Here is an 18,881-nt window from a genome sequence, read left to right on the forward strand (position 1 = left end):
ATCTCTACTTAGTGCGGAATTTTTGGCTAGCAAAGATGGGGAGCAAGCACCACATGTTAAAGGATCCATGACAATATAACTTCTATGTGAATATGAACAAACATAAATCATTATGTTGTCTTCCTTGTCCAACGTCAACAATTTTTATATTTTGATGGGGGCTCACAATCACAAAAGATGTCCAAGATAGTGTATTTGCATGTGAATCTTCTCTCCCCTTATTAATTCTTTCATGAATTGCATCATTGACCAATGTTATGTTTGTAATTCTCCAATAAAATTTTCTACTTATACACTTCCTTATGTGATGTCATTACTTACCATAAGATTAGCATATGATCTTTTCCATTTATTTCCTTTCTTCTTATTGAACATGAAAGTAAAGAAAACAAAACTCAAACTAAACTTTATTTTATATATCTTGCACATGATTACAAGGATAGAACACTAAGCAAACTCTCTAAAAGAAAGGATCGAACTAAACTTTTATTCATCTAAAGCAAAAGATAACTATGGATCGAACTAAGATAGGTAAAGGCAATAGATAGTGGAGGTGATACGATACCGGGACACCTCCCCCAAGCTTGGCACAAGCCAAGGGGAGTGCCCATACCCGATACTCAATTTTCCTTTGGTGATGAAGAAGGAGGTGCTGATGGTGAAGTGGAGGGTTTGTCCTTCTTCTTCAACTTTCACCTGAGGATGGAATTTTCCTCCTTTAAATCACTGATCTCCTGCTCGAGTTCTAATATCTTTTTGCATAATTCTTGCTTGTGTTCCTGCAAAAGACGAAAGGGGGTAAACTGGATCTTAGGTTTCTTTGCTTTGTTGGGGAGACTTGACTTCTTGAATTCCAAGTGCATGTCCCCAGGTTGAGGCAATGGAACTTCATCCTCATCTAAGCTTGTCTCCTCCTCCCCTTTAGGATCATATATAATCTTCTTACTCCTCTGAGGTCCAGCTATAGTGATCCACATCCCCATAGGCCTTGGGTTTTGCGATATAATCAACAACATAGCTCTCACCCTCCGAGTCTTGGGATGACATATTTTCAAATCTGTCAGGAAAACAGCGAGAAAAGAAAACAGAAGATTTCTCCGCGATACGGTGGTCAATAGGTTCGGGGGGTATATAAAGATTTTTTTTATCTTGGGAAACAAGCAAACGGAAGAAAAACGAAGTCCGGAAGGTACTCGAGGTGGGCACAACCCACCTGGGCGCGCCCAGGTGGGTTGTGCCCACCTCGAGTACCTTCCGGACTTTGTTTTTCTTCCGTTTGGCTTGCCAGGCGCGCCCTGGTGTCTTGTGCCCACCAGGGGTGCCTTCCTGGTTGTTTCTTATTTTCCAAATTTATATTATATTTCAAAACTGACAGAAAATATTTTTGCGGATTTTTTAGGGTCCGTTTACTTACCGTGTCACGTACCTCCTCTTTTTTCACGATTCTGGAGTGTTCCGGAAGGTTTCTTTTATGTGCTCTTCCGGTGTCATAGTTTGGATAATATTGCTTTCAGCATTAATGGGCGTACCTGAGATATAATGTTTTATTCTTTGCCCATTACCAACCTTCGGGTTAGTACCCTCGACATTATTTATTTTGATGACTCCAGATCGATAAACCTCCTCGATAACATAGGGTCCTTCCCATTTGGAGAGGAGTTTTCCTGCAAAGAATCTGAAATGAGAGTTGTAAAAAAGAACATATTCTCCAACTTTAAACTCACGCTTTTGGATGCTCTTATCATGCCATCTTTTAACTTTTTCTTTAAATAACGTGGCATTTTCATAAGCTTGGGTTCTCCATTCATCTAGTGAGCTAATATCAAATAACCTCTTTTCACCGGCAAGTTTGAAATCATAGTTGAGTTTTTAATTGCCCAATAAGCTTTATGTTCTAACTTAAGAGGCAAATGACAAGCTTTTCCATAAACCATTTTATAAGGAGACACACCCATAGGATTTTTATATGTTGTTCTGTAAGCCCCAAGTGCATCATCTAATTTCTTAGACCAATTCTTTCGGGACCTATTGATAGTTTTTGTAATATTAACTTTATTTCCCTATTGCTAAGTTCAACTTGACCACTAGACTGAGGATGGTACGGTGATGCAATTCTATGGTTGACATCATACTTAGCAAGCATTTTACGGAAAGCACCATGAATAAAATGTGAACCACCATCAGTCATTAAATATCTAGGGACTCCAAACCTTGGGGAAATGACTTCCTTAAGCATTTTAATAGAGGTGTTGTGATCAGCACTACTAATTGGAATAGCTTCTACCCACTTAGTAACATAATCAACATCAACCAAAATATGTGTATGCCCATTAGATGAAGGAAAAGGTCCCATATATTCAAAACCCCAAACATCAAATGGTTCAACAGCAAGTGAATAATTCATAGGCATTTCCTGACGCTTACCAATACTACCAATTCTTTGACATTCATCACAGTATAAAACAAACTTACGAGCATCCTTGAAGAGAGTAGGCCAATAAAAACCAGATTGCAATACCTTGTGAGCAGTTCTGTCTCCCGCATGATGTCCTCCATAAGCTTCAGAGTGACATTTCCGTAGGATTTGTCCATGTTCATGCTCAGGTACACAACGTCTAATAATACCATCCACTCCTACTTTATAAAGATGTGGGTCATCCCAAAAGTAATGTCTTAAATCATAGAAGAATTTTTTCTTTTGTTGGTATGTGAAGCTAGGTGGTATATAGTTAGCAACAATATAATTAGCATATTCAGCATACCAAGGAGTGTTTTGAGAAACATTTATTGCAGCTAACTGTTCATCAGGAAAACTATCATTAATAGGTTGTGGTTCATCAAGAATATTTTCCAGCCTAGACAAGTTATCAGCCACGGGGTTCTCAGCTCCCTTTCTATCAGTGATATGTAAGTCAAATTCTTGTAGCAAAAGAACCCACCTAATGAGTCTAGGTTTAGCATCTTTCTTTTCCATAAGATATTTTGTAGCAGAATGATCAGTGTGAACTACCACTTTAGAATCAACAATGTAAGATCTAAATTTATCACAAGCAAACACCACTACTAAGAATTCTTTTTCAGTAGTAGCATAATTGCGTTGGGCACTATCTAGAGTTTTACTAGCATAATGAATAACATTTAATTTCTTATCAACTCTTTGTCCTAGAACAGCACCAACAACATAATCACTAGCATCACGCATAATTTCAAAAGGAAAATTCCAATCAGGTGGTTGAACAATAGGTGCAGAAATTAAGGCTTTCTTTAGTGTTTCAAAGGCTTCTACACAATCATCATCAAAAACAAATGGAACATCCTTTTGTAAAATATTTGTAAGAGGCCTAGATATTTTAGAGAAGTCTTTAATAAACCTCCTATAGAAACCAGCATGACCGAGGAAACTACAGATACCTTGATATCTTTAGGAAACGGCATTTTCTCAATTGCATCCACTTTAGCTTTATCCACCTCAATACCTCGTTCAGAAATTTTATGTCCCAGGACAATACCTTCATTAACCATAAAGTGGCACTTCTCCCAATTCAAGACAAGATTAGTTGGCTCGCATCTCTGCAAAACTCGATCAAGGTTGCTTAAGCAATCATCAAAAGAAGTTCCATAAACGGAAAAATTGTCCATGAAAATCTCAACAATCTTTTCACAGAAGTCAAAGAATATAGTAGTCATACATCTTTGAAAGGTAGCGGGTGCATTACGTAAACCAAAAGTCATACGTCTATAAGCATAAGTTCCAAAAGGACAAGTAAAGGTGTTTTTCTCTTGATCAGGATGTGAAACAGGTATTTGAGAAAAACCAGAATATCCATCAAGGAAACAAAAATGTATGTGCTTTGACAATCTTTCTAGCATTTGATCAATAAAAGGCAGAGGGTAATGATCTTTTCTAGTAGCTTTGTTTAATTTTCTAAAATCAATTACCATTCTATAACCAGTGACAATTATTTGTGGAATGAGTTCATTTTTATCATTAGGAACAATAGTAATACCTCCCTTCTTAGGGACACAATGAATAGGACTTACCCATCTACTATCAGCTATGTGATAGATTATACCTGCTTCCAGAAGCTTCAGTATTTCAGTTCTTACCACTTCTTTCATTTTAGGATTTAAATTTTATTGGTGATCAACAACGAGTTTAGCATCAGGTTCCATATTAATCTTGTGCTGACAGAGAGTGGGACTAATGCCCTTAAGATCATTAAGAGTATATCCAATAGCTGCGCGGTGCTTCTTCAGAATTTTCGATAATCTTTCTTCTTCATGTTTTGAAAGGTTAGCACTAATAATAACAGGATATAACTTTTTCTCATCAAGATAACCATATTTCAAAGTGTCTGGCAATTGCTTTAATTCAAACACGAGATCACCTTTAGGTAGAGGAGGACCTCCTAGAGTTTCAATAGGCAAATTGTGTTTAAGAAGAGGTTGTTATTCGAAGAAATTTTTATCTATTTCATTTCTTTCATGCAGATGCATATCATTTTCATGGCCTAGCAAATATTGTTCTAGTGGATCAGTAGGAGGCACGGCAATAGAAGCAAGACCAATTATTTCATCCTTCTAGGCAATTCTTAAACTTGGAAAAATTAAACTCATGAGACTCATCACCAAAACTTACACCGATGGTTTGTTTCTTACAATATATTGTAGCATTGACGGTGTTCAAGAAAGGTATACCAAAGATAATGGGACAAAAGTCCTCTTGTGGGGAACCAAGAACAAGAATCAGTAAGATATTTTATCTTCCCACACAAAACTTCAACATCTCTAACAATCCCAAGTGGTGTGATGGTGTCTCTATTAGCAAGTTTAATATTAACATCTATGTCTTCGATTTGAGCGGGTGTTATATCATTCATAATTTCTTGATATAAAGTAAAAGGAATAGCAATCACGCTAGCACCTAAATCACATAAACCATGACAACAGTGATCTCCTATTTTGATTGAGACAATAGGCATGCCAACAACGGGTCTATGTTTATCTTTTTCATCGGGTTTGGCAATTCTAGCAGCTTCATCACAGAAGTAAATAACATGCCCATCTATATTTTCTACCAGGAGATCTTTAACCATAGCAACACTAGGTTCTACCTTGATTTGTTCAGCAGGCTTGGGTGCTTTAATATAGCTTTTATTCACCGCGGTTGAAACTTTAGCATGTTCCTTTATCCTAATAGGGAAAGGTGGTTTTTCAATATAAGCAGTAGGAACAACTAGATCAACATTATAGATAATAGTTTCATCTTTAGCTATTACCGGTTCTTTAATTTCTTCTTTAATAGGTGGGTGATATTTAAACCACTTCTCCTTAGGGAGATCAACATGAGTAGCAAATGATTCACAAAAGGAGGCTACTACCTCAGAGTCAAACCCATATTTAGTGCTAAACTTTTGAAAAGCATCGGTATTCATAAAAGATTTAACACAATCATACTTAAGCTTAATACCTGACTCTTTACCTTCGTCGAGTTCCCAATCTTCAGAGTTGCGTTTAATTATTTCTAAAAGATCCCACATGAATTCAATAGTCTTCTTCATAAAGGAACCAGTACAAGAAGTATCAAGCATGGATTGATCATCACGAGAACGCCGAGCATAAAAATTCTGAATAATAATTTCTCTTGAGAACTCATGATTGGGGCATGAATATAATTAATCCTCCCCCAAGCTAGAGCGATACTTTCTCCTTCACGAGGCCAAAAGTTATATATAGAATTCCGATCACGATGAACTAGATGCATAGGATATTTTTTTGGTAAAATTCCAATTTCAATCGATTCCAATTTCAAGATCCAATATCATCGCATAGCCTATACCATGCAAATGATTTTTCCCTTCAAAGATAAAGGGAAAACCTTTTTCTTACCTTCATCTCCGGGTAAACCTGCAAGCTTAAGTAATCCACATATATCAAGTGCATATCAGGATGTTCGGTTCCATCTCCCGCATAAGGATTAGCTAGCAGTTGTTCTATCATACCCGAAGGAATTTCATAACCAATATTTTCAGTAGGTGCAGTAGGTCGAGGGGTAACTAATTGTGGTTTCGGTCGAGGTTAATATACCTCAAACAAACCCCTCAAAGGATTGTTCTCCATAGTAACAAGTGACAATAAATTTCAGCACGTAGTAATAATTCTTCCTTGCCGATTTCCACTTACCAAGAGCGCTTCACTCCCTGGCAACGGCGCTAGAAAAGAGCATTGATGACCCACAAGTATAGGGGATCAATGGTAGTCCTTTCGATAAGTAAGAGTGTCGAACCCAACGATGAGCAAAAGGAAATGACAAGTAGTTTTTAGCAAGGTATTCTCTGCAAGCACTAAAATTATAAGTAACGAGTAGTTTGATAGCAAGATAATTTGTAACGAGCAAGTAACGGTAACATAAGTGCAGCAAGGTAGCCCAATCCTTTTGAGGCAAAGGACAGGCCAAAACGGTCTCTTATGATAAGCAAAGCTTTCTTGAGGATACACGGGAATTTCATCTAGTCACTTTCATCATGTTGGTTTGATTTGTGTTCGCTACTTTGATAATTTGATGTGTGGGTGGACCGGTACTTAGGTGTTGTTCTTACTTGAACAAGCCTCCTACTTATGATTAACCTCCTCGCAAGCATCTGCAACTACGAGAAAAGTATTAAGAATAAATCTAACCATAGCATTAAACTTTTGGATCCAAATCGGTCCCTTACGGAATAGTGCATAAACTAGGGTTTAAACTTCTGTCACTCTCGCAACCCATCATCTAATAACTACTCCCCAATGCATTTCCTTAGGCCCAAATATGGTGAAGTGTCATGTAGTCGATGTTCACATGTCACCACTAAGGGAATCACAACATACATACCATCAAAATATCGAACACATATCAAGTTCACATGATTACTTACAACAAGATTTCTCCCGTGACCTCAAGAACAAAAGTAAATACTCACAGATGACAATCATGCTCAAGATCAGAGGGTACTAAATAGCATAATGGATTTGAACATATAATCTTCCACCGAATAAACCATATATTAATCAACTACAAGATGTAATCAACACTACTAGTCACCCACAAGCACCAATCTAAGGTTCCGATACAAAGATTGAACACAAGAGATGAACTAGGGTTTGAGAGGAGATGGTGTTGTTGAAGATGTTGATGGAGATTGCCCTCCCCAAGATAGGAGAGTTGTTGGTGATGATGATGATGACGATGATTCCCCCTCTGGGAGGGAAGTTCCCCCGGCAGAATCGCTCCGCTGGAGGGAAAAAGTGCTCCTGCCCAAGTTACGCCTCGAGACGACGGTGCTTCATCCCGAAAGTCCTCTCCTTATTTTTTTTCTACGTCAAAATGACTTATATACCAGAAAGAGGGGCACCGGAGGTGGGTCGAGGAGGGCACAACCCACCAGGGCGCGCCTGGGCTCCCTAGCGCGCCCAGGTGGGTTATGCCCACCTGGTGGGCCCCCTCTGGTAGTTATTTGCTCCAATAATTCTTATATATTCCATAAAAAATCCCCGTGAAGTTTCATCTCATTTGGAGATGTGCAGAATAGGTGGCCTGAGGTAGCTTTATCAGGCCCAGAACTCCAGCTGCCGGTATTCTCCCTCTTTGTGTGTACCTTGCATATTATGAGAGAAAAGGCATTAGGATTACTCCAAAAAGCATTATTATGCATAAAAACATCATAAATAACAGTAGGAAAACATGATTCAAAATGGACGTATCAACTCCCCCAAGCTTAGACCTCGCTTGTCCTCAAGCAAAAACCAAAATCGAAAAACATGTCCACATGCTTAGAGAGAGAAGGGTCGATAAAAACAAAATACGGATATAGAAGCATCATGTATATTATTATAACAGCAACAAACTTTCCCTTAAGCAGCACCTATAGCTTTCCAATTTCTTTGAAGATGTAACCCAAACTCATGTGCCGCCCCCTTACCTCTGAAGTTAGAATCCACCATGAAGCTTATATATATGACAAGATGAGTAACACGACCAATAGCTTTCCACAAGATTACCAGAAGTAGTAACAATTTCTTTCCCTACCAAAAAAAAATCAAAGCATTTCTTTAGTGCGTGGCTCTCTAGAGATTGATAAAAATTTGCTCTTGCAATGGTGTCCTCAGAGAGTCTAACAGAATAAGCAACCAATTTGGGTCCAGTAATTAAAAACATTTTCCTCTAGCACATTATTCCACACCTCCCTCATAGTCATACGCAGCGCGTGAACTTTAAAGCAAGTCACAGGACCTTGAGATGTGCTTTCATCTTTCATGCCACATATAGCACACTTACCGGAGATAGATTGATGATGTATAAATCTATTAATTTGGCCCACCGGACAGTTAGATGTAGCATGCTAGGCAAACACTATGATCTGTTGTGGAACATTGGACTTCCAAATTATCCAGAGCCTCCAATCACCAACCACAACACAACTATTCTGCCTTCAGATCCTGCTTATATTCCTTGATATTCAATGGAAGATTTTATGCACTTTAAAAAATAATAAACCATTCTTCACATAGTGCCACGCAATAAAATCTCCTTCCCAAAAAACTGGATACATAACTCTAAAACCTCCTACCCATAATGGGGGTAGAACGAATGCTTCATCAAATTCCCATCCCAGCTCCTTGAACCACTCATGAATAAATTAGACACCAATTTAAGCCTCGTTCTATTCTTTTTGGCAGAAATATTAAGGCCAGAGCTTATGGCGAGCCAGTTATCTCTCAAAATATTCATACTAGTCACATCAAAGATCTTCCATATGAACCCATTTTAAGCGAATCCATACCATGTAGAATACCTTGTCAAGATACCACACCCGATCGCGGAAAAAACCCACTATCAAGAAGATGACTCTAAGTGTAATACTTAGCCTTCATCAATCTAGCGCATAAACAGTCTAGGTTCACCAATAACCGCCAAGTCTGCTTAGTCAGAAGTGCTTGATTAAAAAACCTGACACGGTGAAAACTCATGCCTCACCTTTGGGTCTTGTCAATTTATCTCAAGCTATCCAGTGTCTTCCTTCGCTCCTCCTCATAACCCCACCAAAAAATCCTAATAAGCAAGAGAACTCATTTTGAAACAATCAAACAAGGAACCACTACCTAATATTCCGTTTTCTTCTTTGCAACACAACAAGTTTTTCTGGAACATGTGATTGAAGAGGACGTGTGTTGCGCTCTTGTGGTCATTATCTTTTATTAGTCGAGATTTGCTTTCAAAACAACTGATTCCATGAATCGCCTCTAGTATCTTGTCCGAAATTAATCCACAAATTTCCAAAAAAACAAATATAGAAAATTAGTTATGATTATTTTTTCTAAAATTTAGTTGTTGGCGATGGGAATATGTTTTTATTTACCAATGAACTAAGGCTAACCACTTTACCCACATGTGTGCTTTTGTGGGAGGAGCTTGGCGAAGAAGTCATTTTTCTCTAGAGGAGGTGTGTAGAGCCATAAGCCGTCCGCTTCTTTGCAACATAATGCAAGTTTAATAGAACATGTGATTGAAGAGGACATTTGTTGCGCTCTTGTGGTCGTTAGCTCTTATTACTTGAGATTTTCTTCCGAACAACTATTTCCAAGAATCACCTCTAGTATGTTGTCTGAAATTAATCCCCAAATTTGCATAAACCATTTTGGGTGGCAATAAGCCTCCCTAGTTTTTCTTCTCAACATGAGAAAACATTTTCCAACCTTGACATGGAACATGTTACGGTGTGTTCTCATCTGTCTAGCGGACGAGTTTATATATTCTTTATTATATGTGCGCTTTGGTCTTCTAGGACTTGGGCCATTGTTTGTTCATTAGAGCAATGGCACAAAGTAAAACGGTTGCTCCTCTTGGCTGACTTTTGAAAGTTGAAGTCTAGTCCGGTTTTAAATGCAGTGTTTGAAGCCTTTTGGTAGACAGTTGAAGTGTCTTTTAGTTGCGGTGTTTTAATTTTAATTTATGGCTGACAAATTGGTAGTATTCCTTCTGTTTCAGAATAATTTGCATACTGGTGTTATCTTTTTTTTTTTGCGGGTAACACTGGTGTTATCTTGAATCAAACATTGTAGTGTTTAAAAAAAACTCAATATCTGTAATACAAGAAAATGCTTCAAACAAATTTAACTTAACAGAAGCTAATATGCAGAGTATATTGAAACAGAAGAGTACAAGGGTATCTCATTTTTTTCGTTTGTATCTAATCGTTGTTTACTGCTCATCTTAATTTGCTGGAGTTTATAATTTGTTACTTTTTTTAATCTGTTTAGTACTGTAGTACCCCTGACACATGTGGTAAGCAATCCAAACAATTTAAAAAATATATTTCAAGTCTGACTAGGGACGCATGCAGCCGTTCCAAGTTACTTCCGCTCCATTTCGTTTGCGAGTGAGAAACCTGGCAAAGCCGCCCAATCATCGTGATCGGGCTTTGCCAGTAAGACCTCCCAACCTGCCCAATCGTCGTGATCGGGCCCAGGTTTCCACATCCAAGGCGTTCGGAAAATAAAGGAAATCCGTTCGCACGCCCCATTTTCTCGCGCGTCTCCTGGTCTTCTCCCCGAAATAAAACCACCAACCAACCGCAGCGGCCCGGAGTCGGGTTCCTCTCTCCGTCGCTGCTCTGCTACCACCGGGACCGGGACCGGGACCCGACCGATGGAGTTCCCTCGCCGCGGTCCAGCCACCGACGACGCCGGCGACGGCCACCGCTTCCCCGACCCTCCGTCGCGAGGTACGCGTCGAGCCACTCTAAACAATAAACATTCGCCATTGTCGCTCTGGTCGTTTCTTCCTTGTCAAATATTAACTGCAAACGCGAAGTAATGGCAGAACCATTTTGCTCTCTGTTCTCCTGGGTTCAGATGCCTGCGACTACTGTTGTGAATGTGATTCCGCGCCAAGAACTCCAATATCTGCGCCGCTGCTATGCGTTGGTTTTTTAGAAATCGAAAATAAGGCCTCAGTTTCTTTCGTGTAGAACAGCAGATTGGAGTTTGTTATGATTTTTTTAAAATAGTTTGTTATGATTTGGATTCGCTCGCCCGTTTGTTTCTCGAAAATGAGTTTCGGATCTGTCCGTGGGGGCAGAAGATAGCAGAATTGGAGAAGAACCCGCACATCACAACCTCTTCATCTTTGCCCTTGAGAAATCTCGCCTCTTCCATGGACAGACCTAAGTCCATCCTAGCATAGCATTATCCACCTTGCTATTTCAAATCACATGCAGACTTTTCTTTTTCTTCTTTAATACATACTCCGATTTAGGATTTTTGTTCACTGAGGAGTTGGAATTTTGGTCACGCGGACCCATCTAATTGATTGCTGCGCAATGCCTGGTGCAGGAGACGAGGAGCCGATGACGGTGATGAGGGACGCGCTGCTCTCGCAGCTCCACATGGACCGCCTTCGCCAGGAGATCATCGTGGCCGAGCTGGCCAAGATGGAGCGCGCCACGGCCCCGCGCTCCGTGGCGCCATTGGACGGCGTGGCCGCAGCAGATGCTGGGCGGTCTAGGCCGTGTCCGTTCAGTGCCGAGCAGCTCATGGCCCTGCGCGCCGCCACGCCGATGCCATTGCTCGGCCTGGCCGCCACAGATGCTGGACGGTATGGGCTTTTGCCATTCAGCGCCGAGCAGCCCTTGGCCCTGCGCGCTTCTGCCGGTGGGCAACAGACCACATCGATGCCATTGCACAGTGTGGCGGCCGCGGATGCTGGACGATCTACGCCGTGGCCATTAAGTACCGAGCAGCCCATGGCCCTGCGCGCCGCGGCCAGTGGCCAACAGACCACGCCGATGCCATTGCGCGGCGTGGCCGCCATAGATGATGGACGGCCTAAGCCGTGGCCGTTAAGCACCGAGCAGCTCATGGCCCTGCGTGCTGCGGCCGGTAGCAACCAGGCCACGCCGATGCCATGGCACGGCGTGGCCGCCACAGACGCTGGACTGCCTAAGCCATGGCCGTTCAGTTCCGAGCAGCCCATGTCCCTGCTTGCTGCCGCCGGTGGCCACCAGACCACCCCGATGTCATTGCACGGCATGGCGGCTGCAGATGCTGGACCGTCTAAGCCGTCGCCGTTCAGTGTCCAGCAGCTCATGGCCCTGCACGCTGCGGCCGATAGCGACCAGGCCACTCCGATGCCGATGTACGGCACGGCTGCCGCAGATGATGGACGGTCTAAGCCATGGCCGTTCAGTGCAGAGCAGCCCATGGCCCTGCTTGCTGCGGCCGGTGGCCACCAGACCACCCCGATGTCATTGCACGGCATGGCCACCGCAGATGCTGGACCGTCTAAGCTGTCGCCGTTCAGTGTCCAGCAGCTCATGCCCCTGTGCGCTGATGCTGGTGGCCACCAGGCCACGCAGATGCCATTGCACGGCGTGGATGCCGCAGATGCTGGATGGTCTAAGCCGTTGCCGTTCAGTGCCGAGCAGCCCATGGCCCTGCGCTCTGCAGCCGGTGACCACCAGGCCACGCCGATGCCATTGCACGGAGCGGCTGCGGCTGCAACTGATGCTGGACGGTCTAAGCCGTGTCCGTTAAGCGCCGAGAAGCTCATGTCTCTACAGAATGCAGAGTTTGATGAGCATAAACTGCCTGACTCCAATAAGGTGAGAACAGCTTGTGAGATTAGAACTCATCTCTTGTGTCTTGACTATTGACATTTTATAATACTGTTTCAGAATTATATGAGTCCACAAACCAAAATCAAACTCCTTGTGCGACAAAAACTTCTTATCCTGTGATGACAAATTTACAGTTCTCACAATACTTGGGTCTGGTAGGATTTGTACATGGAACATACTAATCGGAGCGAGTTTACTTTCCATGTTTTTCTGCATCCAACTCCTTACCAAGTTTGTTCTCCTTGCTTTCAAAGGTTCACTTACTAATGATCTAGTTAAATTATCAAACAGGCTGTTCCGCCGAGTAAGACGTCGCTTGCGGAGAAGTCGGAATTAACAGGAATAAGCATTCCAGTTAAGAAGCTCAAACCACCCAAGAAATGGAACTGCACCGTCTGCCAGGTGCAAGCGACCTGTGAGAAGAACTTACAGATGCATTATGCTGGGCAGAAGCACTTGGCAAATGTAGCAACACTGGGCCCAGGAACTAAGCCAAGTGATCAGAAGGCGAAAGCACCAGTAGCAGAACCTTCTCTTGGCACAGAGCAGAAGAAAACACCCTCGATAAATTGGAGTTGCAGTACCTGCCACGCCCGCGGTACATCCAAATCGACATTTGATGCGCACCTCCAAGGCAAAAGACACCAGCAGAACATAGCAGAAGCATCCGTAAAAGGCGATGGCGATGGCAATGGCAATGGCGCACCGAAGAACGCCGCCGCGGCGGGGGAAGCAAAATCGGATGACGACACTATGCCGAAGCGTTCGGAGAAGCCATCACCGGCCTGGAGCTGTAGCATTTGCCAAACTACATGCACCTGCGAAACAGACTTGAAGAACCACCTGAGGGGCGCCAGACACCGAGAGAAGGTCCAGTCCCTGCTTGAAGAGAGCAAGAACATGGCAAGGAATCCTGAGACAAACTTGAAGAAAAACAATGCACCACAAATGGTCAAGAACCAAGGACCGCACCCGGCATGGAACTGCACGATGTGCCAGGCCAAATGTTTCTCCAAATCTCAGTTTGAGAATCATTGCAGTGGCAGCAGGCACCAACAGAATATTGAGGCGATACTCGGCAAACGCGAGACCGCGAGAGCGAGCAGCTCGAGGACTGCAAATGAACCAGCTTCGGACTGCAAGAACGCAAGCTCGGAGAAGGCGGAGAAGAAGGCGACGCTGTACTTCTGCGAGGTCTGCAATTTGCTGTGTGGCAGCAGTGAGATGCTAGTAAGCCATCGTTATGGGAAGAGGCACCGGGAAAAGCTCAGCACAAGGAAATGAAGTGCGTTTTGTGGGTCTGCAAAGGAATTGTGGCTTTTGTAGGGAAGGTTGCGAAGCACGACTTTGTGGGTTGGTTTTTGCTCGACTGCATGGGTTACCTTTCATATGGTTAGCACTTCTTTTAAACTCGCAGAAGTACCGTCTCTCTTTTGAACTCGGGAGTATAAGCTATGCGTGTATTTCTAGACCATCAACTTTACGGACCAAATGGCAAACGTTCGCTAGGGAGGATGGCATTTGCGAATGTTCGATGACATTTTTAGTTGTGAGGCAGTGGGTAGAGGTGGCAGTTTCTTTAGGTGACTTGGCGTTTTCTCATTGAGAAGGCGTCATTTTATCTTGTTTTATACCTAAAACTGTCATCAAATATGGTTTGTTTGCCATCTCCCCTACAACAAACATTTGCCAGCTACAATAACTGAATATATAATGCATTTGAATTCATGTTCGAAACTACAGCTCGTACAGATATTTTCTCAAGTTTGACGAAAGTCTATAGAGAAAAATATGTGCATTCGTTTGAGTGGCACTTAATATGAGACCGATGAAGTAGCAAATAGAGTTGATACATAGTGAAACATATTTTTATAATACATTTATTTTGTATTATTAATATTAGTATATTTTTCTATTAATTTGGTCAAGCTTTGTGAAGTTTGATTTTTAAAAGAAAATAGATGCACTGCATTTTAAAATAGACGAAGTACTCTTTATTTGACATAGTAATTATTTTTATTTACTAAACTAATGATCTAGAAATACATGTGTGTCTAATAAACCTGAAATAGAGTGGGTACAAACAATTGTTATTTCTGCTCCTACTCCCGGACCGAAGCGACGGGTAGCGGCGGCTGATCTACCCTACCTCGACAAGACTGTGACCCTCCTTCCCCTTAGTTCGCCGCTCCGGCTACGAGAAGGGGTGAGGACCCCAGGGCTTCGGTCCGATGGTGGTAGGGTTAGGGACAAATTTAGAGTTTATCTTTGTTTAGTGGAGAAAGATCGTGTCGCTGTCGGCATGGAATAAGGTCTCTCTACCTCGTCCTTGTTCAGTTGTTCCAGTGATGCTTCTCTGTATCATCAAGAGGTGTATGTGGAAGATGGTGTGTCCCTGGATCTATTCTCTGGGTCTGGTGTTTTCTTTTGCAACTTTGTTTCGGCCACATTGTTTTGTTTAGCGGACAACTTGGACGTGTGTCTTGATCCTTCTGCTTCAGTTCTAACCGACGAAGGTTGGCCAGCCTTAGCCTTGTAGGGAAGAATGTGAGAGTTGTGTTCCCCGGCTTTGTATGGTCGGACCTGGGGCGTTCCACATGTCCTCTTCAACGTTTTTTTTCTCCAAGGCAGCTATTTGTTACGCAGATCGATGTTGTCGGCGTCTTTTGGTCTTCATGGGTTTCAATAAGTTCCTCTGCAGTGACGGGGGCTCAGCAGTGCTAACGAACTTTGCTCACGACGCACCGTCGGTGAGTGCAGGAGGAAGAATACGTCATCACCCCAATCACTGGGACTGGGGTGTATTTTCCAAATCATGTAAGAGTGCTTTTGTAAGTGTCGCGCTACATAATATATGGCTCATCCACAATGTGGTCAACTAGTGTCGTGACTGACTGTTGTTGATCGTGTTGTTGAATGCACAAGCGTTCCTTTGCTTCCATAGATTCCATGCAATGAATAGAACAACTGTGTCAAAAACCTTGGCATCTTTTCCATGAAATCTACTCCCTTCGTTCCAAAATAGATGACTCAACTTTGTACTAAAGTTAGTATTAAATTGGGTCATCTATTTTGGAATGGAGGGAGTAGCTCTTACCCTGATCCACCATTCCTCCAAAGTAGATCGATGGTCGGGGATGTCCACCGTTATTTGCATGTGGGTGAAGCATTGAGGCCAAGTTTCCCTTGCTGCCATAAAATGCATGAGGATATGATCAAGAGAGTGTCTTGGTCTTGGCAACACAGAAAGCAAGGGGACGCTTGAGCCTGAAGTCCGTGTCGAGTCCGTATGTCAGAAGTCCATATCCTACTATTGGAACGCCCTCCAACCAAAGATTTTGCACTTAAGTGGTGCCTTGTTTTTTCAGATGCACTCCAATCCCGCAAGACGAATCACACCTTGGCAGAATAGGTTATAGGCGGAATTCGCTGAATACTCGCCAGAAGAGCTCCAAGGCCGGTGAAACTCATCAGGTTGGTCAGGCCGAAGATGAACTAAGCTGACCGCTTGCCACAAATTATTGTACTCAATCAAGAGAATTCTGGGGAAATCAAGCATCCAAGCATGGTCGTGCATGGCCTCAAGGACTGTTCTAGAGTTTTTGATTCTAGGGCGCACTCGTTGAACCGCAAGGGGTGCAATATATTCGCCAGTCTGACCATTGTTCCATCTATCACTTAAAAAAAGGATCTTATTCCCATTGCCAATCGTGATTTGGACCAAACTGTCGAACACCTCTTTGGCCAGCTCATTAGAGATCAGATCAAGACCCTGTCAGAGTCGGTGGGGATCCGCTCGCTTATACCATTCCCATCGCATCGACAAGGCCATAACGTGGAGCTGCATATTTTTATTTTTAACGCCAAGGCCATCGAAACATTTAGGTTGACAAACGGTGTTCCAAGGCACAAGGCACTTTCCCCATTAGTTTTGGCAGATCCAACCCAAAAGAAAACCTTCATCCATTTGTAGATTTCCTCTGGAACCCATATAGGGGGATCCAAGATAGCAAGTGATGAATGGGTTTGACCGGGACAACAGAGTTAACCAAAACTATCTGCCCGGCCCGAGCAATGAGCCCCTTCTGCCAAATTGGAATGAAATCACAAACGTTGTCAAGCAGCGGGTGCCATTGGGCCTTGGTTAGCAATGCGATGCTAAGTTGCATGCCTAGATAGCGGCAAGGAAAGATCCCAGTTGGCAGCCCAGGATGGCTGTGACTCTGGCACCACAGCCTCATCACCTTGAATAAGGATAGCCGAAGACTTCGAGTTATTCACCTTAAGACTTGATGCCTTGACAAAGAATTCTCAGGATATTGTTGATCAGCGTAAGCTCCATGACAGAGGGCCGAAGAAAAATCACCACGTCATCCTTAAAAAATAAAGAGGCGCTGCATTAGGGTGATGCCCGACAACTCCACATGAAGGGGATGAAATGGAGCCGTCTGGGTTTCTAATGAAATGGAGCCGGAGAGCTCTCCCTGTTGATCCAAAAAAAATAGAAGTACAGACAAACACAGTACTATTTCCCCGAGATAGTACTTATAATAAATAAACAGTACTACGGGCTGTTTAGATCGCGCCGGTGTTGCCAATCGTGGGCGTGCCAATTAATTGGCGACCGTTTTGGCCGCCCGCATCTGACCAAAATATTGGCGTGAAAGTGAACTAGGGGCTATTTGATTTAGCCCAGCACTGGCCATGCCAATCGAGGGCTTGCCAAAAAATTGGCGCAGGATTTGCCAACCCACGCCCTGCCAAAAAGTTGGCTGGAAATTGAACTGTGGCTGCTACGGAGATGCGGGCGCACTAATTAATCGGCCTCCATCCAAACGAGCACCTAGGCTGGGTCAACGACCGATATTTTGGCATGACGTCCCGGGGCAATGATCCAAACAGCCCCTAATACAACTTTGGGCATTTCCAACAGTTGTAAGATAGTTGTTGGTAAATTATATGTAGATTAACTAACAACCTTTGCACAAGCTCCAAGGTGAAATAGAGAGCAATCACATTTATTTGCTCACCATCTATTGAATAACTTAGATACAGCACATTGAAGTAGTTGTATGATAACTTATTGGTTTATAATTTTTATAGACTTTTGAAAGAAAAAAAGGGGGTTTTTTGCAACCGTTATTTCTTATTTCTTGCCTATATCATATCAGGGGGAAAGTAAAGGCCCTTCCCCCTTTGGAAGGCTGTGGGCGAGGAGGGATTCGAACCCCCGACACCGTGGTTCGTAGCGATGATATGAATATTTTACTAACAAGACTAACATACAACCGATGCCCTTAAGAAGGCAGGGCGTGCCAATTATTCGATGACAATCCAAACGCGCCCGCACGAGCAGGTCAACGCCAATTTTTTTTTGAAACTCACTCAAACTTTATTTAGTCTTCCCACATTAGGATCTCGTCTGCGACAATATGCAAAATAAAATCTGGGGGCGCATGCAGCCACACCTTGCATAATTTATTCGTTACCGCTTCCTTGGCCAGTGAGTGAGCCGCACCATTTGCTTCCCGTCTCACCCAAGAGATCTTCCAGTTTTCCCTTGCATCCAAGAGCTGCCTGACTTCCTCCACAATGGGCCCCAAAGTTGAGAGATCTTTCTGCGTGTTCTGGAGTTTGCAAGGAATTGCCATGCAGTCCGTCTCGATGTGTAGATTTGCGATGTTTAAATCGCTAGCCAGCTGGGCAGCTCTCCTACATGCCAGGAGCTCGCTCCTCTCCGGGTCACTCCCCAGTGGGAGGACCTGACATGCGCCGCCCAAGTATGCACCTGCATGGTTTCTGAAGATCATCCCGGCTCCTCCTATCTCTCCTCCCTTGGTTGTTGCACCATCCATATTTTTTTGACAGGGCTGCTCGGGGCGTTGATCCAAACAGGCTCTACGGCCGCAAGCGGCCCCCCACCGTCTCGACCGGGGCCCCACCCCAAAACGGAGCACTCAAAGTTCCCCTCGCATCTTTGCTTTTGCAACGCCCCTTTCTCACTGGAAAACGAGATCCTCTAACATCATGATGGGATGTCAGGAAAGCTACGTATGATTAAGCCTAAAATGACTTGAATTAATTTGCAAATTACAAATCTACTGTATACATTTACAAAAATTACATAAAAACAAAATTATGATGCAATAAAAATAATTTCGGATTTTATTTTCTATAAACAGTAATTGCGCACTGTGTCTTTGCTACAGTGCCCGTGAGCTTCGTGAC

At 43.0% G+C, this 18,881-nt stretch overlaps 1 protein-coding gene across 1 annotated transcript; it reads left to right on the forward strand.

The window, feature by feature from the left end:
- The first annotated feature begins 11,264 nt into the window (after nt 1–11,264).
- On the forward strand, nt 11,265–14,161 carry LOC120965150 (uncharacterized). Its single transcript, XM_040390411.3, has 2 exons — nt 11,265–12,638; nt 12,945–14,161. Exons 1-2 carry the CDS (start codon nt 11,358–11,360, stop codon nt 13,935–13,937), a joined length of 2,274 nt encoding a protein of 757 aa, XP_040246345.2. The 5' UTR covers nt 11,265–11,357; the 3' UTR covers nt 13,938–14,161.
- The last annotated feature ends 4,720 nt before the right edge of the window (nt 14,162–18,881 follow it).

Source organism: Aegilops tauschii, chromosome 5, assembly GCF_002575655.3.
Source record: "Aegilops tauschii subsp. strangulata cultivar AL8/78 chromosome 5, Aet v6.0, whole genome shotgun sequence".
In the NCBI taxonomy this organism is placed as follows: domain Eukaryota; kingdom Viridiplantae; phylum Streptophyta; class Magnoliopsida; order Poales; family Poaceae; genus Aegilops; species Aegilops tauschii.